Consider the following 26,406-nt stretch of genomic DNA (forward strand, 5'->3'; position numbering starts at 1 on the left):
AGACACAGAATCGGAAACAGGCTCCAGGCTCTGAGCCATCAGCCCAGAGCCTGACGCGGGGCTCGAACTCACGGACCGCGAGATCGTGACCTGGCTGAAGTCAGACGCTTAACCGACTGCGTCACCCAGGTGCCCCTGCATGCATTCTTATAAACCAGGTTGTGTTGTTTGTGATTTTATGTTTTTTAAAAAATAATTTAAAATTGGGTAACCAGTAATACGGTGGACCCTTGAACAAAATGGGAGGTCAGGACATTGCTCCCCTCCACACAATCAAAAATCCACATATAACTCCTGATTCCCCAACAACTTAACTACAAATATCCTACCATTGGCCAGAAGCCTTACCCATAACATAATCATTCGATTAACACATATTGTATATTATATGTATTATGCAATGTATGATATACACTGTATTCTGAAAGTAAGCTAAAGAAAATGTTATTAACATCATAAGGAAGAGAAATACATGTATAGTACTGTATTGCATTTATCTAAAAAAATCTGCATATAAGTGGATCCACATAGTTGAAACCCATGTTATCCAAAATACTATATAATAAATCTTATTCTTCTCCCTAAGAAAAATAAATACCAAACAAAATAAATTCAAAGATGTATAACCATGAGTAACTTCAGTTATCTCAGGAATACAAGAGTATTTTAATATCAGAAAATCTAAAAATTATATAATCATCTCATTAGATGCAGTGAAATCATTTGGTAACATTTAATACCTATTCCTGATTTAAAAATAATAATAATATAGATGAATATTAGAAACTGAAGAGAAATGAAAAAAATGCACTACATACTGTATGATGCCATTTTTATAGATTTCTAATATAAGTAACACTAAACAGGCTGGCTCAGTTGGTAGAGTGTGCAACTCTTGACCTTGGGATTGTCAGAGCTCCACATTGGATATAGAAATTACTTAAATATAAAATCTTAAAAAAAAAAAAGTGGGGCACCTTGGTGGCTCTGTCAGTTAAGCATCCTACTTCGGCTCAGGTCATGGTCTCACAGTTCATGAGTTCGAGCCCCACATCGAGATCTGTGCTGTCAGTGCAGAGCCGGCTTCAGATCCTCTGTCCCCCTCTCTCTTTGCCCCTCGCCTGTCCACACACAACAAAAATAAATAAAATACACATAAAACCACATACTGTTTACAGATATATGTGTGAATTTTCAAAGATAAGTTTTAAAAAGCAAGGGAATGATAAACATGAATTCCATGTTGTGGTTACCTCTAAGATAGTGAACCTGGGGGATGGTGTTGGGAGGAAACTCACAGAAGATGCGATCATACTGTTTCTTAAATTGGGTGTAGATTTACAGGTATCCATTTAATTGTACAGTTGTGAACATAGCTTCATTATCTACATGTCTCTTATGTTGTGGGTAATGTACCAAATAGTCATAATAAAAATATTTTTTAGGGGCGCCTGGGTGGCACAGTCGGTTAAGCGTCGACTTCAGCCAGGTCACGATCTCGCGGTCCGTGAGTTCGAGCCCCGCGTCAGGCTCTGGGCTGATGGCTCAGAGCCTGGAGCCTGTTTCCGATTCTGTGTCTCCCTCTCTCTCTGCCCCTCCCTCGTTCATGCTCTGTCTCTCTCTGTCCCAAAAATAAATAAACGTTGAAAAAAAAATTTAATATTAAAAAAATATATTTTTTTTAAAGAATATAGAGGGGAAAGAGTGTTATTTTCTCTCATTTCTTACTGCACATAAGCACTTATATAAATTTCCTCTTAAATTCCTTATCTTTTAATCTTGAAAAATAAAATTATTTTCTTACTATTATGAACGATAAGCTAGTTATAATAAGAGGACCAGATGAAACACTGTGAAGTAGGTTTTTACTAAAGGATATATCTTTCCCAGGTCATTGTCAGATAATTAAGCACCACCTACTGGCTCCAAATTTCTCCCCTTCAAGACTAAATAAATGGACTTAAATCACCAGCTTTCAGGATAGTTCCTAAAATAGAACATGTGCCCATTAGAACAATTAAAATGAGAACATATTAAGTCCTATACTACAAAGTAAAGTGGAAATAATGTTAACATTTCAACATTTTAATGATAACGAATATTCATTTTTTTAATCTCATCGAAGTGCTATTTGAAAGAGGAGACAATGTTAAATGGTTCACGTCTGTTGTAGAACCAGTGCTGATTACACTGACATATTTTATTTTCCAAAGCTAACGTTTTGATGCTATAGGGTTATTTGTGATTCTGTTTTGCTAGAGTTTGAGACATCGAACCGTCATTCACCTGAGAAAATTTTAATTGAGCGAGTGGTTTGCAGTTGCCTCTTTGATGGATGGTGAGCACGAGTCCAGGCCCTCTGGACATTGTGCTTTGGACATACAGCTGCCTAGACCATTTAGTAAATCATCAAAAGCATTATGATAGGTGATTGAAACCCTCTCCACCACCGCAGGTGACTCACAGCAGACCGAGTGATCATGGTGCCCTCATGCTCTACAAGAAAGGGAGCACATGTGGCATCAGCTTTGGGGACAAGGAATGCATTCAAGCTCCCTGGGGTTCATAATCTGATCTCAAAACCACACTGGTTGCTATAGTAACAGTAGCAAGAAGAAAGCAGTCATGTTTGTGGATGAAAAATTGTCTTCCTTCTTTCTAAGTGTGGGAGACAAGTTACGTGTTGGTGATAGCAATCTATTCCAGCAGCTCAGAGAACAAATTGCAGTCTAAACACTCAAAATGCCGTGAGATTGGGAGTCGGATCTGATTTCCAGAAGCTAGCTGTCCACTTGTGAAGAGGAGGGAGAGGGATTGACACCCTTTGTTTCCTGACGTGTTTTGTGAGTTAGAGACCCGGTGCAAACACAGCTGTTACCTTCAGCATGGCAAATTTGGTTTGCGGAGGGTCCTGTATTCCTACATCTGCTTTCCACATCATCTAACGAGCAAAAGTGGCCAATGATTAAAAAGCTTTTGTCAGCCACTTTAAATACTCTGAGAAAATATTGAGCCTTAAATTCTCAGGTAAGATCTCAGAGCCAATGAATCTGCAGATCTGTCAGGGAACCTTTAACGCTGTTGTAGTGGAGACCCCTCTTTAATCTTCAACCACCCCTTGATATTGCAGGCCTATTATGCGATATTCCTGAACAAGGGCCGTCTGGAAGTGCATCTCTCCATGGGGACAAGAACAATGAGGAAAATTGTCGTCAAACCAGAGCCGAGTCTGTTTCACGATGGGAGAGAACATTCCGTTCATGTCGAGAGGACTAAAGGGTAACAATAGCCCTAGAGAACTTGTAACTAACATAAACTCCTTGGCTCACATTAGTCTCTGACTGGACCTTCGTATGTGTGGTCATACAAAGCATTGTGAAACTATCAAGTCGCTTAATTTCATCTTCTTTACGTTTCATACTTCAGGAACCTCATTTACCTTGGCCCCTAGGAATTCTCGTAGCATTTTTTATTCTGTGCAGTTCTCCGCTCCAGCTTTGGAAAAACCAAATACATCTTCTGAAGCTATAGATAAGAAAAATCCCTCCCTCCGCACCTCTCAAATATTCTCTTCTCAAATAAGGTATGCGCATAGCGAAACACACAGAACAGCTCAGCCGGAACCAGCAGCCTTTGGCAGCTGCTATTTCATTCAGGTTCCAAAGCAGTTATGGCAGCTGCTTAGAAACCTGTCACAGATCCGGACTGTGCAGCAGCTGCAGGACCTACTGAGAGCTGCTAAGTGCACGCCTCATCCCTGTCCCCCGCTAAGGTGCCCGGGGTCCCTGCAGAGTGGCTTCATGAGGGAACAGAGCTGAGGGAGAGAAGGGAGAAGGCTGCTGTCCAGCCATCAGTGCGTGGAGGCTGCCTCTCTAAGGATCCATGAGAGCACTGCTTCCCAGCCCTGAATCACAAAATTGGCAGTAATAGTGCTGTAAACTCATCTTTCATTTCTCCACAACACTGCGGCACTTGATATTTCCTTTATTGGGAAAGTCATCTGTAGTTTTCATCAAAATGTTGTATGACAACTCCGGTAATCAGTTTAGAAGGACAATTAGAGAAAAAGAAAACAGAAGCCCGGAGATTTCAGACCTCCAAACCAGCAAGCCATTTAATTAGACTGAAAACACAGAAAAGAACTGGAAATCAAATGTGAGAAAACCTCAAGACACAGGGAATATTTGTAAATACGACAACAGTATGAAGGTCTAACAAGAGTTCAAGTGAACAGATGCTGTTCTATACAGACCCATATTTTCTAATTATCCTCTTGTGTAGATAACAGTTTAGATACGTAATAAAAATGTCATATCTTCTAAGTAAATGATAAAGCTTTCCTTGGCTTTTTTTTTTATTCTATAGAGCATTGGTTTGTGGCTATGTTGATACTAAGCATTCTTGCAGAATATCTACTAACTGAGATGTTTAGAAACCATGATTAAGACAAAGGAGGGATCAATATTCAGACAAACTAAGAACTTTTACTAGCCTAATAGCCAGATATGTTGGTCATGGTCTCTGAGGAGGAATGCAAACTGAATTTTCTCATTTGAATCTCAGCAACCACTCTGAAATACTATTTTACATGTCTTCTAGATCAGATTTCAGGTTCTTTGCCAAATGCTAGTCCTTCTCATTGTAAGAAGGACTTTGTAATGTCTTTAAACTTTAAGAATTCTCAGCAAAACAAGTGCAGACTTGAGAAATACAGCTGACAAAAAATAATCACCCAGAATATGTTATTCTGTACAGAAAGGATTCTCACGTTCCCAAGTGCATTACAATCTTGCGCTAAGGTGTCCTTTTAACAGGTGTCTCTTCAAGAAGGGCATTTTATGATGCCAACCTCACAGCTGTTGGCCATTAATCCAACCTTTATTTGATTAAGTTCGGTGTATAGTACATCTCTGAAAACTGGTCATTCGGTTAATTGGCCATATAAACAAACAGTTTTGCCATTCACTGGTAATTAAAGGATAATGTATTAGACATATTAGTGGGTAGTCACTGAACTCTGTGGCAAAGCAAGAACACATCTGCTACCATAATGTCTCATTCAGCACTCTAAGGTCAAAACATAAGCATCGCCTATCCTTTAAGTAAGTGCCCCAATTAACTGATTAACCAGAGATCACTAATGACCCTAACAACTTCACCCAGAAACATTCTTTAATGCTTCATACTCATTCTGTGACACGCTCCGTGTCAAATACGACACACAGATTATTTCCTTTGATTGTGCTAAGCGTATGTGAAATCTGCATTAATATCCTTCCATCACAGATGAAGATATATTAACTAACTTGCCCCAAATCACGTAACTAGTAAATAACAGAGCCAGGATTTAAACCCAGGTGTATATGATTTTCACACCTCTACCTGTGCTTGCCAACTATTTATTCTTACCCTTTTTTGTGACCTCAAAGATTGTATTACTTCATGTTGATTATGATACTCTCATTAATTTGGAAATGCTTGCTTTCTCCTAACACCATCCAGATCATAAATGTCAATTATGACATTTCCTTTCTTAAATGAAAAGCCCCGGATAAAATGTTAATTTTCATACGACCTCACAAAATCATTGGATTTTTACCAAACTGAGAGGCAATCTTTTCAAGATTGTCCTGGCCCTCTTCTCTCTCCCCTGTTATCTCTCTTTATCCTTCCTCTTTCACTCTCTCTCTCCTTTTCTACCCCTTCCTCTGCAAAAATCTCATTTGAGTTACTTTGGTGTCTAATTCCATGGTACTCCAGAGATCTCTGCCTCCTGTAAGGGTTTTGCCCTCTTAACCTTCTCTTAGACTCCACTTACATGGCCAGTAGTTCTTCCTAAAGCCCTAAGAGCCTGGAGTAGATGCATAAGCAAGTGGTTTTCTCCTTTGTGAGAGCATTCTTCAATACAGGTATAGAATTGGGCTAAAGGCCACAAAAGTTAGACCAGATACTTCAGGAATAATCTGGATTTCCAGAATGGGCTCATGATTTGGACACTGCAACCCAAATATTTCTTACCATCCAAAATACGTTCAACCAAAATAGAAATGCAGGTTTTGTTTTTCATGTAGATTACAAATGTCAGGGTACTTCCCTTAATATCTTCTATAACCCATTTGGCAGATTGAAAATTGGTATAAGATTGAAAACAAAATCTTATACCAATACTCCAAACAAACAAGAAACAGAATGTAAGTAATAAAATATTCAATTATGAAACTCCAAGAATCAACTGTTGAACTTGTAAGAAAATACTGCTAACTTATCATGATACTAATAGTAATGTTTATTGTAGTGCTTTTTGCACATTGTAGGTCCTCGGTAAAGAGTTATTGAATAAATACTTAAACAACAGGAAAGACACCAGAATCCTAATGGACATATTGGTGATGTTCCCCTTTAAAAAAGAGCTAGATAAATAATCTAGATTTGATGCTCCTAGAATGTAAAATACAAGCAGGATTTAGCTATAGTCTTCTAGCAATGCCCTTATTAAGTAATACAGCTTCAGTGCAATCCCTTAATTAATGTTTCCCATGGTTTAAAGCAGGTATTTTTATCCTCATTTTATAAATGAATGAAATGAGATTGAGCAAGATTAAATAACTGGCCCAGGTCACACAGTAAGCTTCTGCACTAATACTTAATTCCAGTCTGTTCCTCCCGAAAGCTCGTGTTCATTCCGTATCTCTACCCTGCGATCTACTAAGAAAGGACCACTATAATGGTCGTGGGGACAGAACCAGATTAGACAGTCTACATCAGAAACATGAGGGCCTCTGGCTTTTTAAAAATTCTAATCAAGAACAGAGATTTGCTCTCTTAGACAATCTTTAGTAGTGGCTTAAACCCCTCATTAAAATTCTTAGGAGCATTGCTATGTCATGTTAGTAAGAGGTTGCTTTTAGCAAAAGGAAAAATAAAAGGTGTGTGTGGAAGGGGACTTCTCGGTGAGTCACACATGCCCAGAAGTGAGTGCTTTTCTGAGTCTCATAAAACACCAGCATTCTTAGCAATAATGTTGAACCTCCTGATTTTTGCCAACACACTCTTCCAGAATCTGGTAAAAAACCAATATGTCATTTCCCCCCATGTTTCCTTCGAAAATAAATCCAACCTGCTCCCTCTACACCCCCTGAACAATGACATTTTGAGCACCAATGAAATCAATTTTTTTTTTCATTCTCTTCCATCTGAACTGTCTCAAAGTGGACCAATAGCTCAGGGCTATTTCAGAGTGTCTTTGCCCTGGTTTATTATTTCTAGCTCCACATGTGGTTTTTATTCTTTATAAAATCAAGCAAGATGGCCTTTTAGGACTGAGTTTTCCAACTAAGTACTTTGGTTTTCTCCCCAGATATGTAGTAAGTTTTCAGTAATCCATTCATGATCCTCGGGCTAGTGACTAATACTTATGACTAATAGCTCATGCCAACTGTTTGGGACTGAAATTCAAAACCTGCATCTAGAACAAAAGAAAAAAATGCCTTTGGTCTTTGTCATCATCAGAATTTTTTGTCTCCTTTGATTCTTTGCCCCAGGATCCAAGGATGGTGAATAAGTAACATGAGGTTCTCAATTAGTAATGTGTGAGTTATCTCTCATAAGCAAATTAGGGAAATTAATGAAACAGTCACTAAGGAAAATTATGGCAAGGAACAATTAGCATGATGTTCTTGCCTGCCTCTTCTATTCAAAAGCCAGCAGCTATGTTCTTTATAAAATGCCCTGTAAGTGTTTGCTGTTGAGTCCTGCAATCCAAACTCTCATGAGCACAGTTTGTCCCCCAGCAAGAAGATAATAGCTAGCACGAACCAAGAAATAAAGAACCAAACAAAATGTGACCCCACGCTGTGCTAAACCCACTGAGCCTTATACGATTAGCTATAACGGCACTGTACAGAAGCCTCAGCTCTATGGGTTTGTGTGTTTGGGGCCAGTGTTGCCAAAGCCAAGGCTAACGTTACAGCTCCACTATTACCTTCTTTCAATCAACTCTCCGAGAGAGCTAATGGAGCAGGGGGAGGCAGAGGGACAGAGCCTGAGAAAAAATATTGTTAGCTTAGTGTAGAATTCCTAATTATCGAATTTTGGCTCACTTAAAAGCTACTGGAGGAAGGGGTGAGGGGTAGCAGGAAAGAGTTTGATTTCCAATTATACTGGATGTTTTGTGTTTTATACTGTGTATTTTCAATGTTTTATCAGCATGTTTACTGTTCAAGTCGATGAAGACAGAAGGCATATGCAAAATCTGACAGTAGAACAGGCAATTGAAGTTAAGAAGCTTTTCGTTGGGGGTGCTCCACCTGAATTTCAACCTCCCCCGCTCAGAAATATTCCTCCTTTTGAAGGCTGTGTATGGAACCTTGTTATAAACTCTGTGTAAGTACTTCTTCTGTTTGTTTGGTTTTTTTAATATGAGGATCCCTGTTGCATCTACACTACACAAAACCATGGCGTGGTGGGGGGAGGGGCGTCCAGAGAAGACCTTCTCATTAGATTTTAAAAATTGCACTGCTGGCCTTTAAAAGGGGGAGGAAAAATTCAATGGTAAGGAAGCAAGACGATAAAAACTAATAGAAAGTATTTAATTGTAATCCTATTCCATTAGCCCCATGGACTTTGCACAGCCTGTCTCCTTCAAAAATGCAGACATCGGTCGTTGTGCCCATCAGAAACCCCGTGAGGATGAAGGTAGAGAAATTCCAGCTGAAATAGTTACCCAGCCAGAGCCAGTGCCCACCCCAGCCTTCCCTACACCCACCCCAGTTGTGGCACAGGTGAGTGTTTTTATGCTATTGCTTTCTAATTTTAACCTGTATTCTAGTAGTTTTCAGAGAGAAGATAATTCAGGATATCTCATATGCTTTACTTCTAGAATTAGAGGAAGGGAAACTGGTCTATGAAAACCCGTTCTCCTTACATCTTTCTTGGATTACTTTGATTTATATATCGTTCTCCTTTAATTTTCCTCCTTGTAAAATGGCATGTGTTTTCAGTTGAAAAGTTAGCGTAGTGCAGAAATGTCTGCAGAATCAAAATAAGATCCACCTATAATACCACCACACAGAGACAACCGTAACAATTTCCAGCCCTTTTTATTTGCATTTTAAGTAGTAAATCTTATATCATACGTACAATTTGGTATTGGTTTTTTTTGAAACAGGTAATAATAATTAAATGTCATACAAGTGTATAGGTCTGATTATGACGCTGACAGGCTAGCTCTGGGGACCCAGAAAGGGACCCAAAGGACCAGCCAAGAGGGCCTGTGGCTTCTCGAAGGATGGAAATCAAACGTGAGCCAGTAGGAAGTCAAAGCAGAGTTTCTTGAAGATATGGACAGAGCAGACACATTCAGGGCATCTGGGAGACTCGGAAAGGAGAGGAATATGAGCCTCATCTTTGTTTGGAGTCTGGGGGTTTTCATTGAGAATTGTGGTCCAGTGTACATGCCTCTCAGACATCCAGGAACAAGTTAGAACAGAGGCCAGGGCCCAGGTATTATTCCTTGGAGCTAGGGAACGTTGGCTTCCATATGTCCAGGTGGGGATCTGGAATGCGCATATAATACCTTCCTCTGGTCATTCTCACCGGGTCCTTCCTTAAATGTTATCTATTCTAAAGAAATCTTGAACTCCTTGTCCCTTACAAATAGGACATACACTCTTTGCATTCTGAACCATGTGTAAAGTGGGGTGGGAGTGCAGGTCCTAGCAAGAATAGAAGCAGGAAAGGGAACAGAAAGATGTTTATGGGGTCCTTCAGTTTCCCTGTTTCAGTTACATACATGTGTGTGGGTGCGACATGCAAAGAGACACAAAAAATATTTCATTTTATGGAGCTGATCATTTCATTGATTACAGTGTGGGTTTCGATCCTGTATTCCAGTCTACCATGTGTATGAATTTGAGAAAGCTGCTCAGCCATTCTATTCCTCAGTCTTCTCATCTGTACAATGAGTATATTAAGGGCACATACGTCTCAAAGTGACTAGGAGGATTTAAAAAATGATAATGTTTGTTAAATGTCTCGTATATATGAAACGTTTGATAAATGGCATAATTACTAGACAGTAATGATCGTAATGACTGTTCCTCAGTGCTTACTATGCACCAGCCACTGCCTAAACAATTTCCATCCAACATTATACGTGGTTTTCATCATGGCTCTGTAAACGATATATCATCCCATTTGTAGCTGAGTTGGCAAGAATGACCTAGCCTCAGTAACCCACCCGCTGACACAGCCAGTAAATGGCAGGATAGGAATTTTAATCCAGTAGGTCTGACGATACAGTCTGGCTCTTCATCACTGCAACACTCTGTCTTTCTAATACTACTTTGTACTCATTGTGGGCCATTTAGAGTGCTTCCAGTTTTTCGCTATTGGAAACTATATTCTGATGAGTGCCACTGTATGCCAAACTTTCTCATTTATTTTTCTTAAAATAGATACTTAGATGAATAATTATAAAGTCGAGTGATGAATGTATCTAAGGTTCTCAACACATATCTGAGTTGCTTTTTACAAAGGTTCCACCAATTTACATTCGCATCACCAACATATCCAAGAGGGTGGATCTCACTATGCTCTTGACAGCGTGTGCATCGTATTTATAGCACTTGCCAGTTGATGGGTGGAACATGCTGTGTTGAGCACAGATTTTGAAAACTCTTGAACATTTTCTTTTCTTCCTTAGTTTCCATGATGGAACTGGTTGTTTTGGAAACCAGTCTGCTCCTTCTCACTAGAAATATTTTGAGCTTATATCTTCTCTAACATCCCTTCCAGGATTTGGAAACAGTGAAGTCATTTCCTCGTGGTGAGCATAGCATAAGGTGTTGACTTGGCAAATCACTACCCTGTACACCTGAAACTAATGTAACGTTGTGTGTCAATGATACTTCAGTTAAAAAAGAAAAAGAAAAAACTAGCGAAGTCTTTTTCCCCTAGGGTAAATATTCCATAATCTCAAGCATTCTTCATATGACCTAATTTCTGATTCCCATATTTCCGCCGATCAATTTCTTGACTTTGAAATATCCCTTTCAAAATATGTCACTTAGAATGGACCATATTACTCAAAATGGAATGCCCAGTTGAGGAGACAGCAGTACCTTTCTTTCCTGTGGCCTGTTAACAGTTTTTATTAAGGATGCGCCTGAGAATACTTCAATGTTTTAAACCAATGGATCATGCTATTCATTCGTCATCAGGTACCATATTCAGTCAACCACAGTCTTGAGGGTCTTTGTACCACTCATTCTGTTGTGTCAGGTCTCTCAGCCAGCCCATCTTGACTTGGTATGGTTTATTGGTGTAGAAGCTTGCTGGTCCCCAATGATCAACTTCCTTTTCCTTTCCTTTCCTTTCCTTTCCTTTCCTTTCCTTTCCTTTCCTTTCTTTTCTTTTCTTTTTTTAAAGTTTATTTATTTATTTTGAGAGAGGTGGTGAGCATGAGCAGGAGAGAGGGAGAGAGAGAGGATCCCAAGCAGCCTCCACACTGCAAGCACAGAGCCCGACATGGGGCTTGAACCCATGATCGTGAGACCATAAACTGAGCCTAAATCAAGAGTTGGATGCTCAACCAACTGAGCCATTCAGGCTCCCCTCACCTTTCTTTTCTAAATGCCCATGCAGACTTTATTTTTTAGGGAGTCTGAAGCATTTCCCTCTGTAGTTTCCAGAGATCATGTTTTTTCCCTTTTTCTGAAAATAAAGATACTTTCCCATCTGGGACTAGAGATTTTAACTCATTTAAGTTTTCTTATAACCTTCTGTTCTAATTCCAATTTCCATTTTCTCTCAGCAGTGTATGTTTTAACTTTTCCAAAACAGAACATTCCACTTAGACAAGACAAAAGCAAAAGAGAAGTTGAATGGCAGTCCTGTGGGCTGGCATACAAAGGCTCACGGAATATCAGAGTTGGAAGGGACCTTAAAGATTCTGACTCTTAATTTCCATATGGGGAAACAAAGCCCTAGACCTTACAGGATGGCCTGTGATCACACGTGTTATAGACAGTTGCCACTAAAACCCAGATATCTAAATTCTAACAGCTATTGTCCCTTCTCTTGCACGTTAGAATTATTTATACTGTGTGGTGGTAATTGCATTTTTTAGAATTTCTATCCCTATTGAGTTGTATTTTTATAGTTTCAGATTATGGAACCATGTATATCTTCTAATTTGATTTCTTTCTCTCTTTCTCATTCTTTGTGTGTGTGTGTGTGGAGAAGAAGGTCTGCTTTCTAAAGGCTACTAAAAGTTTGACATTTATAACAAATTTATAACAAATATTTGTTAAGAGCCTACTAATGCAAAAAATGAATAAGATATCATCATTGCTGGCCAGGGAGAGGGAGAAGGGGAGGGAGAAATACAGAGACAGAGAGGCAGATTTGAGAAATTGGACATTAATATAAATGACAAAGTGAGCAAGTATGTGTGGAGATCAGTCTGGATAAGTGCGGAATGTGGGCTACAAGCACAACCCACTAGCTCTCAAGATTGAAAATTGGAAGCATGGCAGGGGACACCATTAAACTCCATCCAAACAAAATGACTAGTGGTACCCAGAAGTGTAAAAACAGGTCTATAAAATGCAAATGTTAATATGTCATCACAGTCTTAATACATAAAATCTTTCAATTGAAACAACATAAAATGATGATGACATACTTATGACATTGTGCTAAGTGGGGAAAACAGGATATAAAGCCATATATACTGCATAATCACATCTATATCGAAAGATAGAAAAACTCATTAAAAAAAAACCCTTGCAAGAAATATATCAGATGCTAACAGCAGATGTATTATGGACTAGAGATGATTTTCATCATTTAAACAAACTATTCTTACCTGTGTTTTGTTTTCATAACTCTTTTTAAAAGATAAATTGAAAGCATTGGTTTTCAACGTTGATTCCTGTTCAGTATCCCGTTAGATAGCTGATTTCTCGTCTGGGAAAGAGGGATGTGGTGAGTGGGTCTCCCTAAACCCTCCACTTTGGGGGTCACTGAAGAAGCAAACTGGCCCTTACTCCAGTGATCGGGAACTGGCCACGTCTCCCTTCCCCGCCATAGCCCACCCACTTTTACGCAGTGGACTCTGGTGGGTTACTTGTCCTTTCTGAATGTAAGCTGACCCATTGAAAAATAAGAAGGATAATATCTACCTGCATGGATCCCGAGACAATAAATTATACACTGTTTGCAAAGCACCTAGCACAATGCCTGGCTCATAGTAACACTCCATTGTTCTTCTCTGGGAAGAGTTATCCTTTCACACTTTTAGGCAGAGACCAAGTGCCAGGAAACAAAGTGGGGCGAGTGTTCCATGTTTCAACAATTATAGACTCCAGTAGAAGTTCTCTTATATCTCAAGTCTCACCTCATTTTCCACTTTCACCATCTTCTTTCCTTTTTTTAATCAGGATTTAGATTGTAAGAACGTGTTTAACAATTATGGCTTGAAACTTAAATCCTGACGTAGGAACTGTCCCCTATTTGTTCTAGCAGAGCCAACGGGAACCATCCCCTATCTTCAGTCCCCTTTTCTTTTTCTTCTTTACACCATCTCACCCCTCCCCACCAACACCTCACATCATGAGGATGACGTTCACTATACTCCAGGAAAGTTTCAGAGTATCCTAAGAAAGCCCTACCCTGTGAAATGGATTATGTCAGTCCCATCAGTAACACATGCTAGAACATCATACATAGATCAGGGAGCATTACATGTGTATTATCCCATTTGATAGTGTGGGAACCCATCTTCCCTTTGTGCTTCTCTCTCATTCTTTGGCTCATTTAGAGCTGGATAAAACATTTCTACATATTATATTTGTGGAGATTTCTCATGGAAGATGGTGGAGGGTGGGGTTAGATAAGACAGTAGACTTCTATTACCACCTACAGATATATATGGTATTTATACCAAGTCTTTATACCAAACCTGTGTGGATTTGTATACAATGACTGGCTGTATTTTTTCCTTGAAGCTTATTGGAATGTGGAACTTGAAGTTTGAAATGTGAACACTGAGAAGAGTGGTATAAATAGCCGTGAAGAGTCCTGTGTTGTTAAGGGCTCTTGGGGTGTTGGGGGAAAGAAGCAGGCAGAGAAGGAAAGAATAGACCAAAAGAAAACTATTTATCAAGCAGCTTTAATACTACAACTTTAAAAGCTAAGTACAGTCTATGCCAAATGATGAATCAGTTGGATACTGGTATGTCTTTAAAGGGAAAACACACATTATCCGTACTACAAGAAATCTCTATTCGGATGTTAGTGTATAAATATTACTGCAAATGCCCAATACTTTACCAAAATATCTCATGTGCTGGGTAGTAACATAATTCACTTTCTCAAACAGCTTGAGTAAGGATTTTATACTTCAGAACATTAAAGTCAGTGCCGTTAAAAAGTATCTTCCACTTAGTATTCATCCATAAAAAAAAGCATCACAAAGAAACATCCAACTTCTCAGATGTGATTCTAGCCCACATTTGTTAGAGGGATTACTGACTCATGAAGGGAGAAAATGATGTAGTTTTTATGATCATTCATCATTTGATGCTTTCAAGAACAAAGATGCCAGTTTTGATAAATGCAATTTAAATCTCTGCTCTGCACCAATCTAAAGTCGAGGAATCCTTGCCTACCAATCACATGCTACCCTGAATGCAATAACTCATTTCCAAATGTCAGCCAACAAACAGCAGTTGGAAATGACCACTGATTTATTCTGACCTGAAATGGAGTAACTGTGAGGTGAAAAAGTTTTCGCTGTTACTAATCTGCTGCATTGTCCATTGGCCGATGCCCGGCTTTAAGAAACATGGCTTCCTTCAGAATCCTCTCCAACTATGCCACTGCCCTAATCAGCAGGTACGCCACATTTAGACTCCTCACTTAAGTCTTGTCTGCCCACAACTTGTCACCTGCCAAGCAGACACCAGCAAGCAGGCTGCATCCTCCAGATCACATTTTTTCCCCATATGCACATGCAGTACTTTAAAGAGTTCCCACAAGGTGGCAGGATTGTAACATGTTAAGATTGATGAGCCTGTGATTTTTTTTTTTATTATTATTATTGTTGCTTTAATAGATTTCAAAGATAAGTGTTTCCAAAATAATACAGGTAAAGTATCACATCCATAAAGATGATGCCCTCCCTGAAACTCACATTAGCTTGGAGAAGGAAGATTTATCTTGCAACCATCATTCTTTAAATTTCCTTAGAATTGCCTCCTTAGAGGACCCTTTCTCTTACCTGTTCTCCTTAGCTTAGATTTCTGTGGGAAGCAGGTTGAAAAATAGGAGCATCTTACTCTTGTGCAAACCACGGGGCACTCTTTGTTCCATCTCACATATTGCCTTTAAGATGTTAGAATTAGGGGTGCCTGGGTGGCTCAGTCGGTTAAGCCTCTCCCTTAGGCTCAGGTTATGATCTCACAGTTCATAAATTCAAGTCCCGCATGGGAGTCTCTGCTGTCAGCTCAGAGCCCGGTTCAGATCCTCTGCCCCTCCCCTCTCTGCTCCTCCCCTGCTTACGCGCATGCTCATTCTTTCTTTCTCTCTCTCTCTCTCTCTCTCTCTCTCTCTCTCAAAAATAAATAAAACGTTTAAAAATAATAATAATGTTATAAAAGAACAAAAAGACGTTTGAGCAGCCAGAGGAACTGCTCAACCCTCCGAGGGGCATCAGGGAGTAGGGGAGGGAGAGTAGCCACAGGCAAACCACTAGGGTCTGCCCCCTCCTGTACGTGCACGTCCCACGTTGGGCCTGGTTTCAGACTCACCCTGGGGAAAGTGAAGCACAGCAGACAAGACCCAGTCCTATTTGTCTTTAACCAAGTGAGATTATAGAGGTCTACACTTGCACCAAAAACATTCCCAGAGTACAGGCTGGAAAATTGTCTTCCAAATGTACATACGTGTAAAAACTTTCCTATACTACTTTTCTCAGTCCTCTCCTAACTGCCGTTTTATAAAGGAACGTGACACAAGTTTTAGTAAAGAAGTATTCATAGTGTCCATCCTATTGCAAACTGATGATAGAAAACATCGATTTGAGTGTCCCCAACATACAGTGAACTTAGCATATGGTTTTCTACTTGGAGATTATGTAGTAGAGTGACCCGTTATCACTGTCTTCTAGAACATTGGCCAGTCTGAGGAATCTGCCTGTTGCAAAAGTCAAGCCAGAGCCCCTCTGGCTTCACTCTTCCTAAATGTCCAGCGGATATAACATGTAATGCTTCTTAAAAGAACTCTTACAAAGTCCCTATCCTTTTTGAGTCAAAGGTTTTCCTAAAATAATGTAAGCATGGTCGTTTGCACCTAGAAAATCTGATAGCATGTGAGAGAAAACTGGTCAGCTTAGGACCAGTGTTGGAAAGATCTGTCCAGTTTACCAGCAAGCATGCTTATTGTGGTGTTTGGGCCTCAATGCCCAAAATATATAAAGACAAAAGCTCTCTGTGACCTGTAGCTGCTACCAATGAACACCTAACCTTTAGAATTGCCACTTTGGTCATTTAAAAAATTATATTATTAAAGTTATGTTATGTTGACATTTATATGTATAGCAACTAGACGAGTGACCACAATGATTAAGAATAACATAGAAATAACCTGCTGGTGATTTTCTTTACAGCCACACTCATTGTTCCCTATTTCCTCAGCATCCATTAACCTTTTCAGTTTCTCAGTTTTCAGAGCTGAGGAGTTAGAGATGTTTTAGCCAGATTTTGCCCCTAATGGACTCACAGCAGGTAGGATTCGCTTAAGAGATTTCAGGGGAGGACTGCAGACTACTAACGTTTGTGGCATGGGGCCTCTGTGTAGGAAGTCTCGCGAGAGGTTAATAAATGATCCCAATTCTATTAATAGCATCATTGCAGGCAGGGACATTAAGCTACCAGAGCCTTTCCATTTGGGCTCTTTTTACAGGCAGTGTAACCAGAAAGGGGCCACATGTTGATTCCAAGAGAGGCCATTCAGCTGTGTGAATAAATAGCATTTTCCCGTTCTACCCACTGGGTTTTTGCATATCTGTGTGAATTTCTGCCACAGTCTGCTCTTTGTAACTGACCATCTCCTGGGAAGCAAGAAGGGAAATACTTCCATGAAGACCAATTTTATAGCATTTCAAACACTTAAAGCCTTTTACCTGCTGCGGCGGAGTGCTCCGTTTGAGGAAGCTCAAGAGAAAAGAGAGCAAGGCTTTTCCTCATCAAGTAAAAATGTCCTGTGCGCTGATGAGTCATCTCATCTTCTATTTGAGAAGAACATTCTGCATCAAAAGCCTGCCTTGGGCTGTTTGAGAACCTCTGCTGAGTCAGCGCTCACTGGGGCAGTGGCCCATCCAGAGCTATTAAGTGCAGATCTTAAAAACAGATGTGTTGTTTGAGAGCATGCAGGCTATTTTCCCATGTACTGTGTGTTCTAAAGGACCTCTTAAGCAGCCTGTACTTCAAGCTATTTTGTGCAAATAGAGAACAGAGAAAGGAATTATGACTCAAGTAATTTGAGGAGCCTTGATTATCTATTGAGCTACGGGTTACACTGGCCAAATACGGTCCACTCAGCCAGGACTGGCTGTATAGTTTCCAGCGCCCAGAGCAAAATGAGAATGCAGGGCCCCTTTTTCAAAAAGTATTAAGAATTTCACGATGGTGACAGCAGAGCATTAAACCAAGTAAGCCCGCCCTGCACGGAGCTCTCCCTCCTAAGAACTGTAAGAAGTGGGTCTTTGCACAGTGACAGTTGAAATGGTATATGGTGGGATACATTAAAAAATGTACTGGGTTGCCTAGCAACTGGCTCGGGGCCTGAATGGCCTGACTTGCAAGTTTAGATACACCATCTTGAAAGTCCAAATTCATGGAAACCTTCCAGTAGACTGATAATTTTCACGAAAAAGTAATACAGTGGGAGATAGAAAATGGGGAGGGCAAGAAGGAACACATTTTTCTCCTCTTATAACTTGGTGGCTAGCTTGTCATTTTCCCTGTCCAATCTTCAAAGAATATAACTCTTCATAAGTGAGGTAAAAGTGAAAAGGAAATTCCAGTTTTCTCAGAAACATAAACAATTTTTTTTCCTTGGAGGGTAATGAAAACATGAATTGATCAATAAATATTTTTGAGCACATTGATTTGGTGATTCAAGGGTGCAGGACAAGAAAACAGATTCCCATTCACTGAACATTTCATAGTAACTGCCTACCATGTAGTAGAAAACAGACATTAGTAAATTTTCTTCTTAAGGAACCTCAGTAAGATTATACAGGAATATTAAGCTAAAATAGAAGAAACAGGTAGTAGGATCAAATTTTGCAAAAACAGAGTCCATAATCTCTTCTTTCTCTCCTGGGTATTTTACAGGGTCCTTGTGCTGCAGAAGCAGAACCAGCTCTTTTGATAGGGAGCAAGCAGTTTGGGCTTTCGAAAAACAGTCACATTGCGATTGCCTTTGATGACACCAAAGTTAAAAACCGGTATGTATTATTCTGAGATACTGAGAAAGAGCTGACAAATGGAAATACTGAGTATCTGCCCTGATTCAAGTGTAATCAACTACATTTATTCATTAATGAGGTGAGTGTTTTAAATTCACTGAGTACGATAGAGAATAGAATGATACTTGCCTGCGCCTGAGGAGCTCAGTTTAGGAAATCAGCAGACCTGGAAAGTCCTCATTTCAGAGGACTTGGTTTTACTGTCCTGTGTGAAAATCACCCCCCCGTGAGCAGAGGCACCTTTAGCTTAGAATAAGAACGCTTTTACTTTTGTTTTATTTTGCGTGCTTTCACAGCCTCACAATCGAGTTTGAAGTGCGAACGGAAGCTGAATCAGGCCTGCTTTTTTACATGGCTCGGATCAATCATGCTGATTTTGCTACCGTTCAGTTGAGAAATGGATTGCCCTACTTCAGTTATGACTTGGGAAGTGGTGACACCAACACCATGATCCCCACCAAGATCAACGATGGTCAGTGGCACAAGGTAATAGTCCATGAGATGTTGGCAGTGGCCTACGAGGGGAATACTAAGTGGCAGCCGTTGGCATTCCCCTGGTGCAGGTGCTGTTTTGTCAGGGCATATGCCGACTCTGGTGCTACTGGAATGTGGCTGAGGCTAAAAATAAAGCACGTGCCACATACAACTGGGAAATGTCATCAGACCTGGGTAGGTGTGTATTTGATCACTTACATGCTTCATCATGGTAGCACAGGACTCCATTATTGCTATACAGCTGTGGTTCCCAAACATCTGTCTGCACACCAGGGCCAATAGTTGAAGACAGTTTCACTACTGTAAGTGAGAAATGTAGGACAATGGAGTATGTTTACCTCCAAGCTCTATGTATTCAATTTAGAGGAATAATAAATATTCTGAGATTATATTTTCATGTTTTAAGGTGCTAACATGGCCTCTCTTTTATGAGATAATATTTGACAAACTTAAAAGGTGGTAAACTAAAATGAGCCCTAATACCACCCCTCCTCATCACACCCCATACTGTGAAAACCAAGAGTTTGGGAATCTGCTGTATCATGTTTAAAGGGCCTGAGGGCCACATTTCCACCGACAGTCATTTGGAACAACTTTTAAAACATTGGCCTTACACCCAGAAACTGGCACTATTATGGGCACAGAAGGCTCATTTGCCAGCTTACTGTCCTCTTTGGCAAGACTACAAATAGATAATATACTGCCTTATTAAAATGAAAACTCAGAATTTGTTTCTGCACCTGTGATCGCCTATTCAGTAAAGCTTCCCTAGGTAGACCAATAAAATGCTTAATTTTTAGAGTTTGATATTATTAGGTGTTGGATTTTATATATTAACACACTTTGGCTTGTCATAAACATATATATATATATAGAGAGAGAGAGAGAGAGAGAGAGATGACAAGCCAAAGAACCGAGACAAATATAATAAAAATGCAAAGTCTGTCAATTCATTATCTTGGAAATAAGAAATGGAATTTTCATATTTGCTTGGGAGCTTATGACTAGCAAATACTGAGCTTCATGAAGGAACTCTCATTAAGGTTAATTCTCCTCTCTGGCTAATAGAATAAACATTACACTTAAAAAACTGGCATATTGTTGGTCCACAGTGCATCTGGGATTAAGAAAGTTTCAATACTATAAGCAGCCAAATTAAGGAGGGATTTTATTTTTGAAGATTTTTTTAAATTGTTTCCCATACCAAGATAAGTGTAAAAGTGAGGTTTTGATTATTCTAATCCTAACATAGATTCATTTTAAACCATCATTGTGCTCCAGCATTCGACAGGGTCACCCACTCCGTTTCCTGAACTCAGACTCAAATTTTTTTGTGCCCAAGCCAATCTTGACACTCCTTATTTCCCTCTGTCCCCAACAGATAATTCACCCCCCTGCTGTAATTTCAGCATCAGGTAGCTTTCCATCTTCCTCCTGCCTTTGAACTAATCAGCTGCTGTGGAAACTGCCTTGCAGCCTTGATGTGCTGCCCTTCCTTCAATTCTGCACAAAAAGTGCCTATTAGGCAGAGGGATGTAGCATATCTGAAATTGTGTTGGGGAGACCAGGCTCAGCTCAAACTAATGCATGTTTAAAACTGGACATGAATTTTGCAGCCCACTTAATTCATGATGGGGCTCTTAATCTGCAAGGTTCCTGACAACATGCGTACCTCTTGATACATGTGCTCACTTGGCAATCTATAGAAAAGTCTTTAATCTAAAACTCATCTAGGAAGATTTTGGACTCTTGGAGACGGTAGTAATGGAAAAGAGGGAGTTTGAGATATTGTGTAAAATGAGTTCAGTTTCACTCATGGGCTTAGCACATATTAGGCACTCAGTAAGTTATTTTGCTTTTTCCTAAGGAATAGCCAGAAAGTTCTTACATCTTACACTCTGCACATTTGAAATGTATCCTTGATTGGCTTTAATGACTCCTCTTCTTTTTGTAGATTAGGATTATGCGAATTAAGCAAGAAGGAATTATTTATGTAGATGATGCTTCCAACAGAACCATCAGTCCCAAGAAAGCTGATATCCTAGATGTTGTGGGGATGCTGTATGTTGGCGGACTGCCCATCAACTATACCACCCGAAGAATTGGTCCAGTAAGGGTTTAATTAATTATTTTTTTGTGTCTTAAATAACTGCCTGGGTCATGTACATATGTTGAATTATTAGGTCATATTGACCTATGACCACTTGTAAGTGAACAGGAAATCATCTTTTCTGAGAAGTGACAGAAGACTTTCTAGACTGATTTGACTATGAGGGATAATGCCACAAAACAGCACATGGACCCTAGAGCCAGACTCTCCCCGTTTGGGTACCTACTTAACTAGTGTGGTCTGGAGCACATTACTTAATGTTTCTTTGACAAAGTTCCCTCTTTTGTAAACAGGATAATAATACCAAAGAAACAAGGTTATTGCAAAAATTAAATGAGGTAATATATTTAAAGTCCTTGGAAGAGTACTAAGCATATAGAAAGCACTGGAAAACAAGGAAGGTAATATTGACGACATTGTTTCAGGACTAGAGATTTTGCAAATATGGAGAGATTACAATATTTACAGTATAGTTGTCCAGTACTGAACTACAGTATATAGAGTACAGTATAGGATTCCAAATTTAAAGTCCTCACAATTTTATAAGTCAGTAATCACAAAATAATTTTTTGCCAGACCATGTGTCCTCGTTTCCTTCGGAAAGCACTATTGTAAGAACTATAGGGGATCCATGTTTTTAGAGAATGTATCACAAAGAAATGTGTTACATTTCTATACTCAAATTAGAACACATGACAATGCAGAGCTATTCTTCATCAAACACAACTGTTCATCATCATTGTTTAATTCTCAGCCTTTGGTTCCTCTTGTGGGTGATCAGTATTACGTTCCTTTCATAGCTATCAGATATGATACCTAAACCTATCACAATGAGAGTCTCTGGAAAATGACAAGAGTGATTAACTTGTGTCCCTAAAACCAGATGAAATATAAGGGAGCAGAGTATGATTGAATTATGTGTACAGTCCCAAAATTCTAAACACATCATGCAAACTTTCAAGTGTATGTACATTTTCTTGGGAACGAGTCCAAAGCTTCCATTAGATTTTCATAAGGAAGAAATGCTAAGCCAAACTTAATTATCTTTTCAAATAGAACTTAAAATTAGATTATGATGGAATGTATATAGAGATAGTGAGGTTAATAAACTATTAAACTAATAAACTATTAATAGAAACATGAAATAAAAACATAAGGGACTAATTAAGTTATTTTTTTAATTATACAGTTGACACAATGTCACATTAGTTTCAAGTATACATAGTAATTCCTCAGGTTTATACATTATGTTGTGCTCACTGCAAGTGTAGCTACACCCGTCACTATACAATGCTATTACAATACTACGGACTGTATTCCCTATGCTATAGCTTTTATTCGCATGACTTACTCATTCCATACCTGGATGTCTATACCTTCCACTCCCCTTCTCCCATTTTGCCCATCCCCCCACCTCTACCCCTCTGGCAACCATCAACTTGTTCTCTGTAATTATGAGTCTGTTTCTGGTTTTTGTTTGTTCATTCATTTATTTTTGGTTTTGTTGTGTTTGTGTGTGTGTGCGTGCGTGTGTGTGCGTGTGTGTGTTTTAGATTCTACATATAAGTGAAATCATATAGTATTTGTCTTCTCTACCTTACTTCATTTGGCATAACACCCTCTATGTCCATCCATGTTGTTACAAATGGCAAGATCTCACTATTTTATGGCTCAGTAATATTCCATTGCATATAAATACCGTGTTCTTTACCCATTTGTCCATTTGGATACTTACTTTGCTTCCTTATCTTGGCAGTTGTAAATCATTCTGCATTAAACATAGAGGAACATGTATCTCTTCAAATTAGTGTTTTCATTTTCTTTGGGTAAATACCCAGTAGTGGAATTATTGAATCATATGGTAGTTCTATTTTTAATTTTTTTGAGGAACCTCCATACTGTTTTCCACAGTGGCTGTATCAGTTTTCATTCCCCTTGCTCACAGTAGTGTATAAAGTTTCCTTTTTCTTCATATTCTCACAGAAACTTGTTATTTCTTGTCTTTTTGATTCTAGCCTTTCTGAGAATGTAAGAAGATATCTCATTGTGGTTTTGATTTATATTGCCCTAATGATTAATGATGTTCAGCGTCGTTTCATGTGTCTGTTAGCCATCTGTATGTCTTCTTTGGAAGATGTCTATTCATATACTCTGCCCATTTTTTAGTTGGGTTATTTTTGGTGTTGAGTTGTATAAGTTCTTTATACATTTTGGATGTAAACCCTTCATTGGATATGTCATTTGCAAATATCTTCTCCCATTCAGTAGGTTGCCTTGTTTTCTTGATAGTTTCCTTTGCTGTGCAGAAACTTTTTATGTTGTCCCAATAGTTTATTTTTGCTTTTGTTTCCCTGCTTGAGGAGACATGTCTAGAACAATGTTAAGGCCAGGGTCAAAGGAATTACTGCTGATGCTTTCTTCTAGGAGTTTTATGGTTTCACGTATCACAATTAGGTCTTTTATATATATATATATATATATATATATATATATATATATATATATATATATATATTTATTTGAGAGAAAGAGGCAGAGAGAGGGGGCAGAAAGAATCCAAGGCAGGCTCCACACTGTCAGCGCAGAGCTGGATGTGGTGCTCGAACTCATGACCTGAACCAAAATCAAGAGTCGGACACAACCAACTGAGCCATGCAGGCGCCCCCCACATTTAGGTCTTTAATCCATTTTGAGTTTATTTTCATGTATGGTGGTAAGAAAGTGGTCCAGTGTCATTCTTTTACATGTAGTTGTCCAGCTTTCCCAGCACCACATGTTAAAAAAACAGTCTTTTCCGCATTGTATATTCTTACCTTGTTTGTTGTAGATTAAATGACCATATAAGTGTGGGTTTATTTCTGGGATCTCTATTTTTTCCATTGATCTGTGTGTCTGTGTTTGAGCTAGTGTCATAATTTTGATTATTAAGGCTTTATAGTATCCTTGAAATTTAGAATTGTGTTACCTCCAGCTTCTTCCTTCTTAAGAACGCTTTGGCTATTTCAGTAAATTTTAGTATTATTTGTCCTAGTTTTGTGAAAAATGCTTTTGGTATTTTGACAGGGATTGCATTGAATCTGTAGATTGCTTTAATGATATTTATGTAACAATATTAATTGTTCAAATACATGAACATGGAATATCTTTCCATTTATGTCATCTTCAATGTCTTTCATCGGATTATTACAGTTTTCTGAGTATAGGTCTTTCACCTCCTTGGTTAAGTTTATTTCTAGGGATTTTATTCTTTTCAGTACAATTGTAAATGGAATTGTTTTCTAAATTTCCCTTTCTGCTACTTTGTTATTAGTATATAGAAATTCTATCAAGTACTGGGTATTAATTTTGTATCCTGCAATTTTACTGAATTCATTCTTTCTTCTAATAGTTTGTTGGTGGAGTCTTTAAGGTTTTTCTATGTATTATCATGTTATTTGCAAATAGTGACCGTTTAACTTCTTCCTTACCAATTTGGACACCTTTTATTTCTTGCTCGATTGCTGCAGCTAGGATTTTCAGTACTATGTTGAATAAAAGTATCAAGAATAGACTTCCTCATCTTGTTCTGGATCTTAGAGGAAAGCTCTCAGTTTTTCACCTTCTGTATAATGTTAGCTCTGGCTTTTTCACATATTGCCTTTACTATGTTGAGGTATGTTCCCTCTAAACCCACCTTGTTGAATGGTTTTATCAACAGATGTTGAGCTTTGTCGAATGTTTTTTCTGCATCTATTGAGATGATTTTTGTATTTTTGCTCTCCATTGTGTTCAATGCGATGTATCTTGTTGATTTTTGAATATTGAACTATTTTGCATCCCCAGAATAAGTCCTACTTGATCACATTTTTAATATATTGTGGAATGTGGTTTGTTAATATTTTGTTAAGGATTTTTGCATTTATATTCATCAGACATATTGGCCTGTAGTTTTCTTATTTTGTGGCATCTTTGTCCAGTTTAGGTATCATAGTAATGCTGGCCTCATAGAATGTATTTGAAAGCTTTCCTTCCTCTTCTACTTTTTAGACTAGTTTAAAGGAAATAAGTATTAACTCTTCTTTAAATGTTTGGTAGAATTTGACTATGAAGCTACCTGGTTTAAGACTTTAGTTTGTTGGTAGTTTTTTGATTGCCCATTCAATTTTGTTACTAGCAATTTATGTGTCCAGACTTTCTATTTCTTCTTGATTCAGTTTTGGAAGATTGTAGGTTTCTAGGAATGAATCATTTCTCTAGATTGTGCAATTTGTTGGCATATAATTTTTCATAGTAGTCTCTCATAATCCTTTGTATTTCTGTGGTGGTGGTGATTATCTTCCATCTTTGATTTTATTTATTTGGGTCTTTTTTTCCCCTGATGAATCCGGCTAAAGGTTTATCAATTTTGTTTATCTTTCAAGAAACCAGTTCTTGGTTTCATTGATCTTTTCTATTGTTTTGTCTCTTTCATTTATTTCTGCTCTGATCTTTATTATTTCCTTCCTTCTACTCACATTTGGTTTTGTCTGTTCTTTTCTAGTTCCTTTATGTGTAAAGTTATTGAGATTGTTCTTGTTTCTTGAGGTAGGCCTGTAAGTTAATATAAATTTCCCTTTTAGAACTGATTTCACCTTGTCTGTTTTCATTTTCATTTGTTCCCATGTATTTTTTTTTATTTCTTCAATGACTTATTGGTTGTTTACTATCATTGCTTAGCATCCACATGTTTGTGTTTTTCCAGTTTTTTGTTGTTGTTATGACTGATTTTTAGTTTCATACCATGTGACCAGAAAAGATAACATGATATGATGTCAGTCTTCTTCAATTTATTGAGTCGTATTTTGTGGCCTAACCTGTGATCTACCCTGGAGAATATTCTATGTGTGCTTAAAAAGAATGTGTATTCTGTTAACTTGAGATTGAATGTTCTGTATATATCTGTTATGTCCATCTCTCTAGTGTGTCATTCAAAGACGCTATTTCCTTATTGATTTTCATCCCGGATGATGCATTTATTGATGGAACCAGAGTGTTAAAGTCTCCTACTATTATTGTGTGGCTGTCAATTTCTCCTTTTATGTCTGTTAATATCTTCTTTATGTACTTTATGTGCGTATTTATAATTGTTATATCCTTTTGTTGGGTTCATCCCTTATTGTTTAATGCCTTTGTCTCTGTTACACTCCTTGTTTTAAAGTCTTTTTTTCTGATATAGGTACTGCTACACTGGCTTTTTTTTCTCGCTGCCATTTGCATGGAATATCTCTTACTATACCTTTACTTTCAG

General features: G+C 38.5%; 1 protein-coding gene across 8 annotated transcripts in view; it reads left to right on the plus strand.

Moving 5' to 3' along the window:
* LAMA2 (laminin subunit alpha 2) overlaps positions 1–26,406 on the plus strand; it is a 634,006-nt gene that overhangs the window by 591,451 nt on the left and 16,149 nt on the right. For all 8 annotated transcript variants that reach the window (XM_043592301.1, XM_043592303.1, XM_043592302.1 and 5 more), the window contains 6 exons: positions 3,131–3,279; positions 8,206–8,382; positions 8,612–8,780; positions 18,402–18,514; positions 18,832–19,021; positions 20,985–21,140. In XM_043592301.1, coding sequence (XP_043448236.1) covers positions 3,131–3,279; positions 8,206–8,382; positions 8,612–8,780; positions 18,402–18,514; positions 18,832–19,021; positions 20,985–21,140 — 954 coding nt within the window. The remainder of the gene's footprint in view (positions 1–3,130; positions 3,280–8,205; positions 8,383–8,611; positions 8,781–18,401; positions 18,515–18,831; positions 19,022–20,984; positions 21,141–26,406) is intronic.

This window comes from Prionailurus bengalensis, chromosome B2, assembly GCF_016509475.1.
Source record: "Prionailurus bengalensis isolate Pbe53 chromosome B2, Fcat_Pben_1.1_paternal_pri, whole genome shotgun sequence".
In the NCBI taxonomy this organism is placed as follows: domain Eukaryota; kingdom Metazoa; phylum Chordata; class Mammalia; order Carnivora; family Felidae; genus Prionailurus; species Prionailurus bengalensis.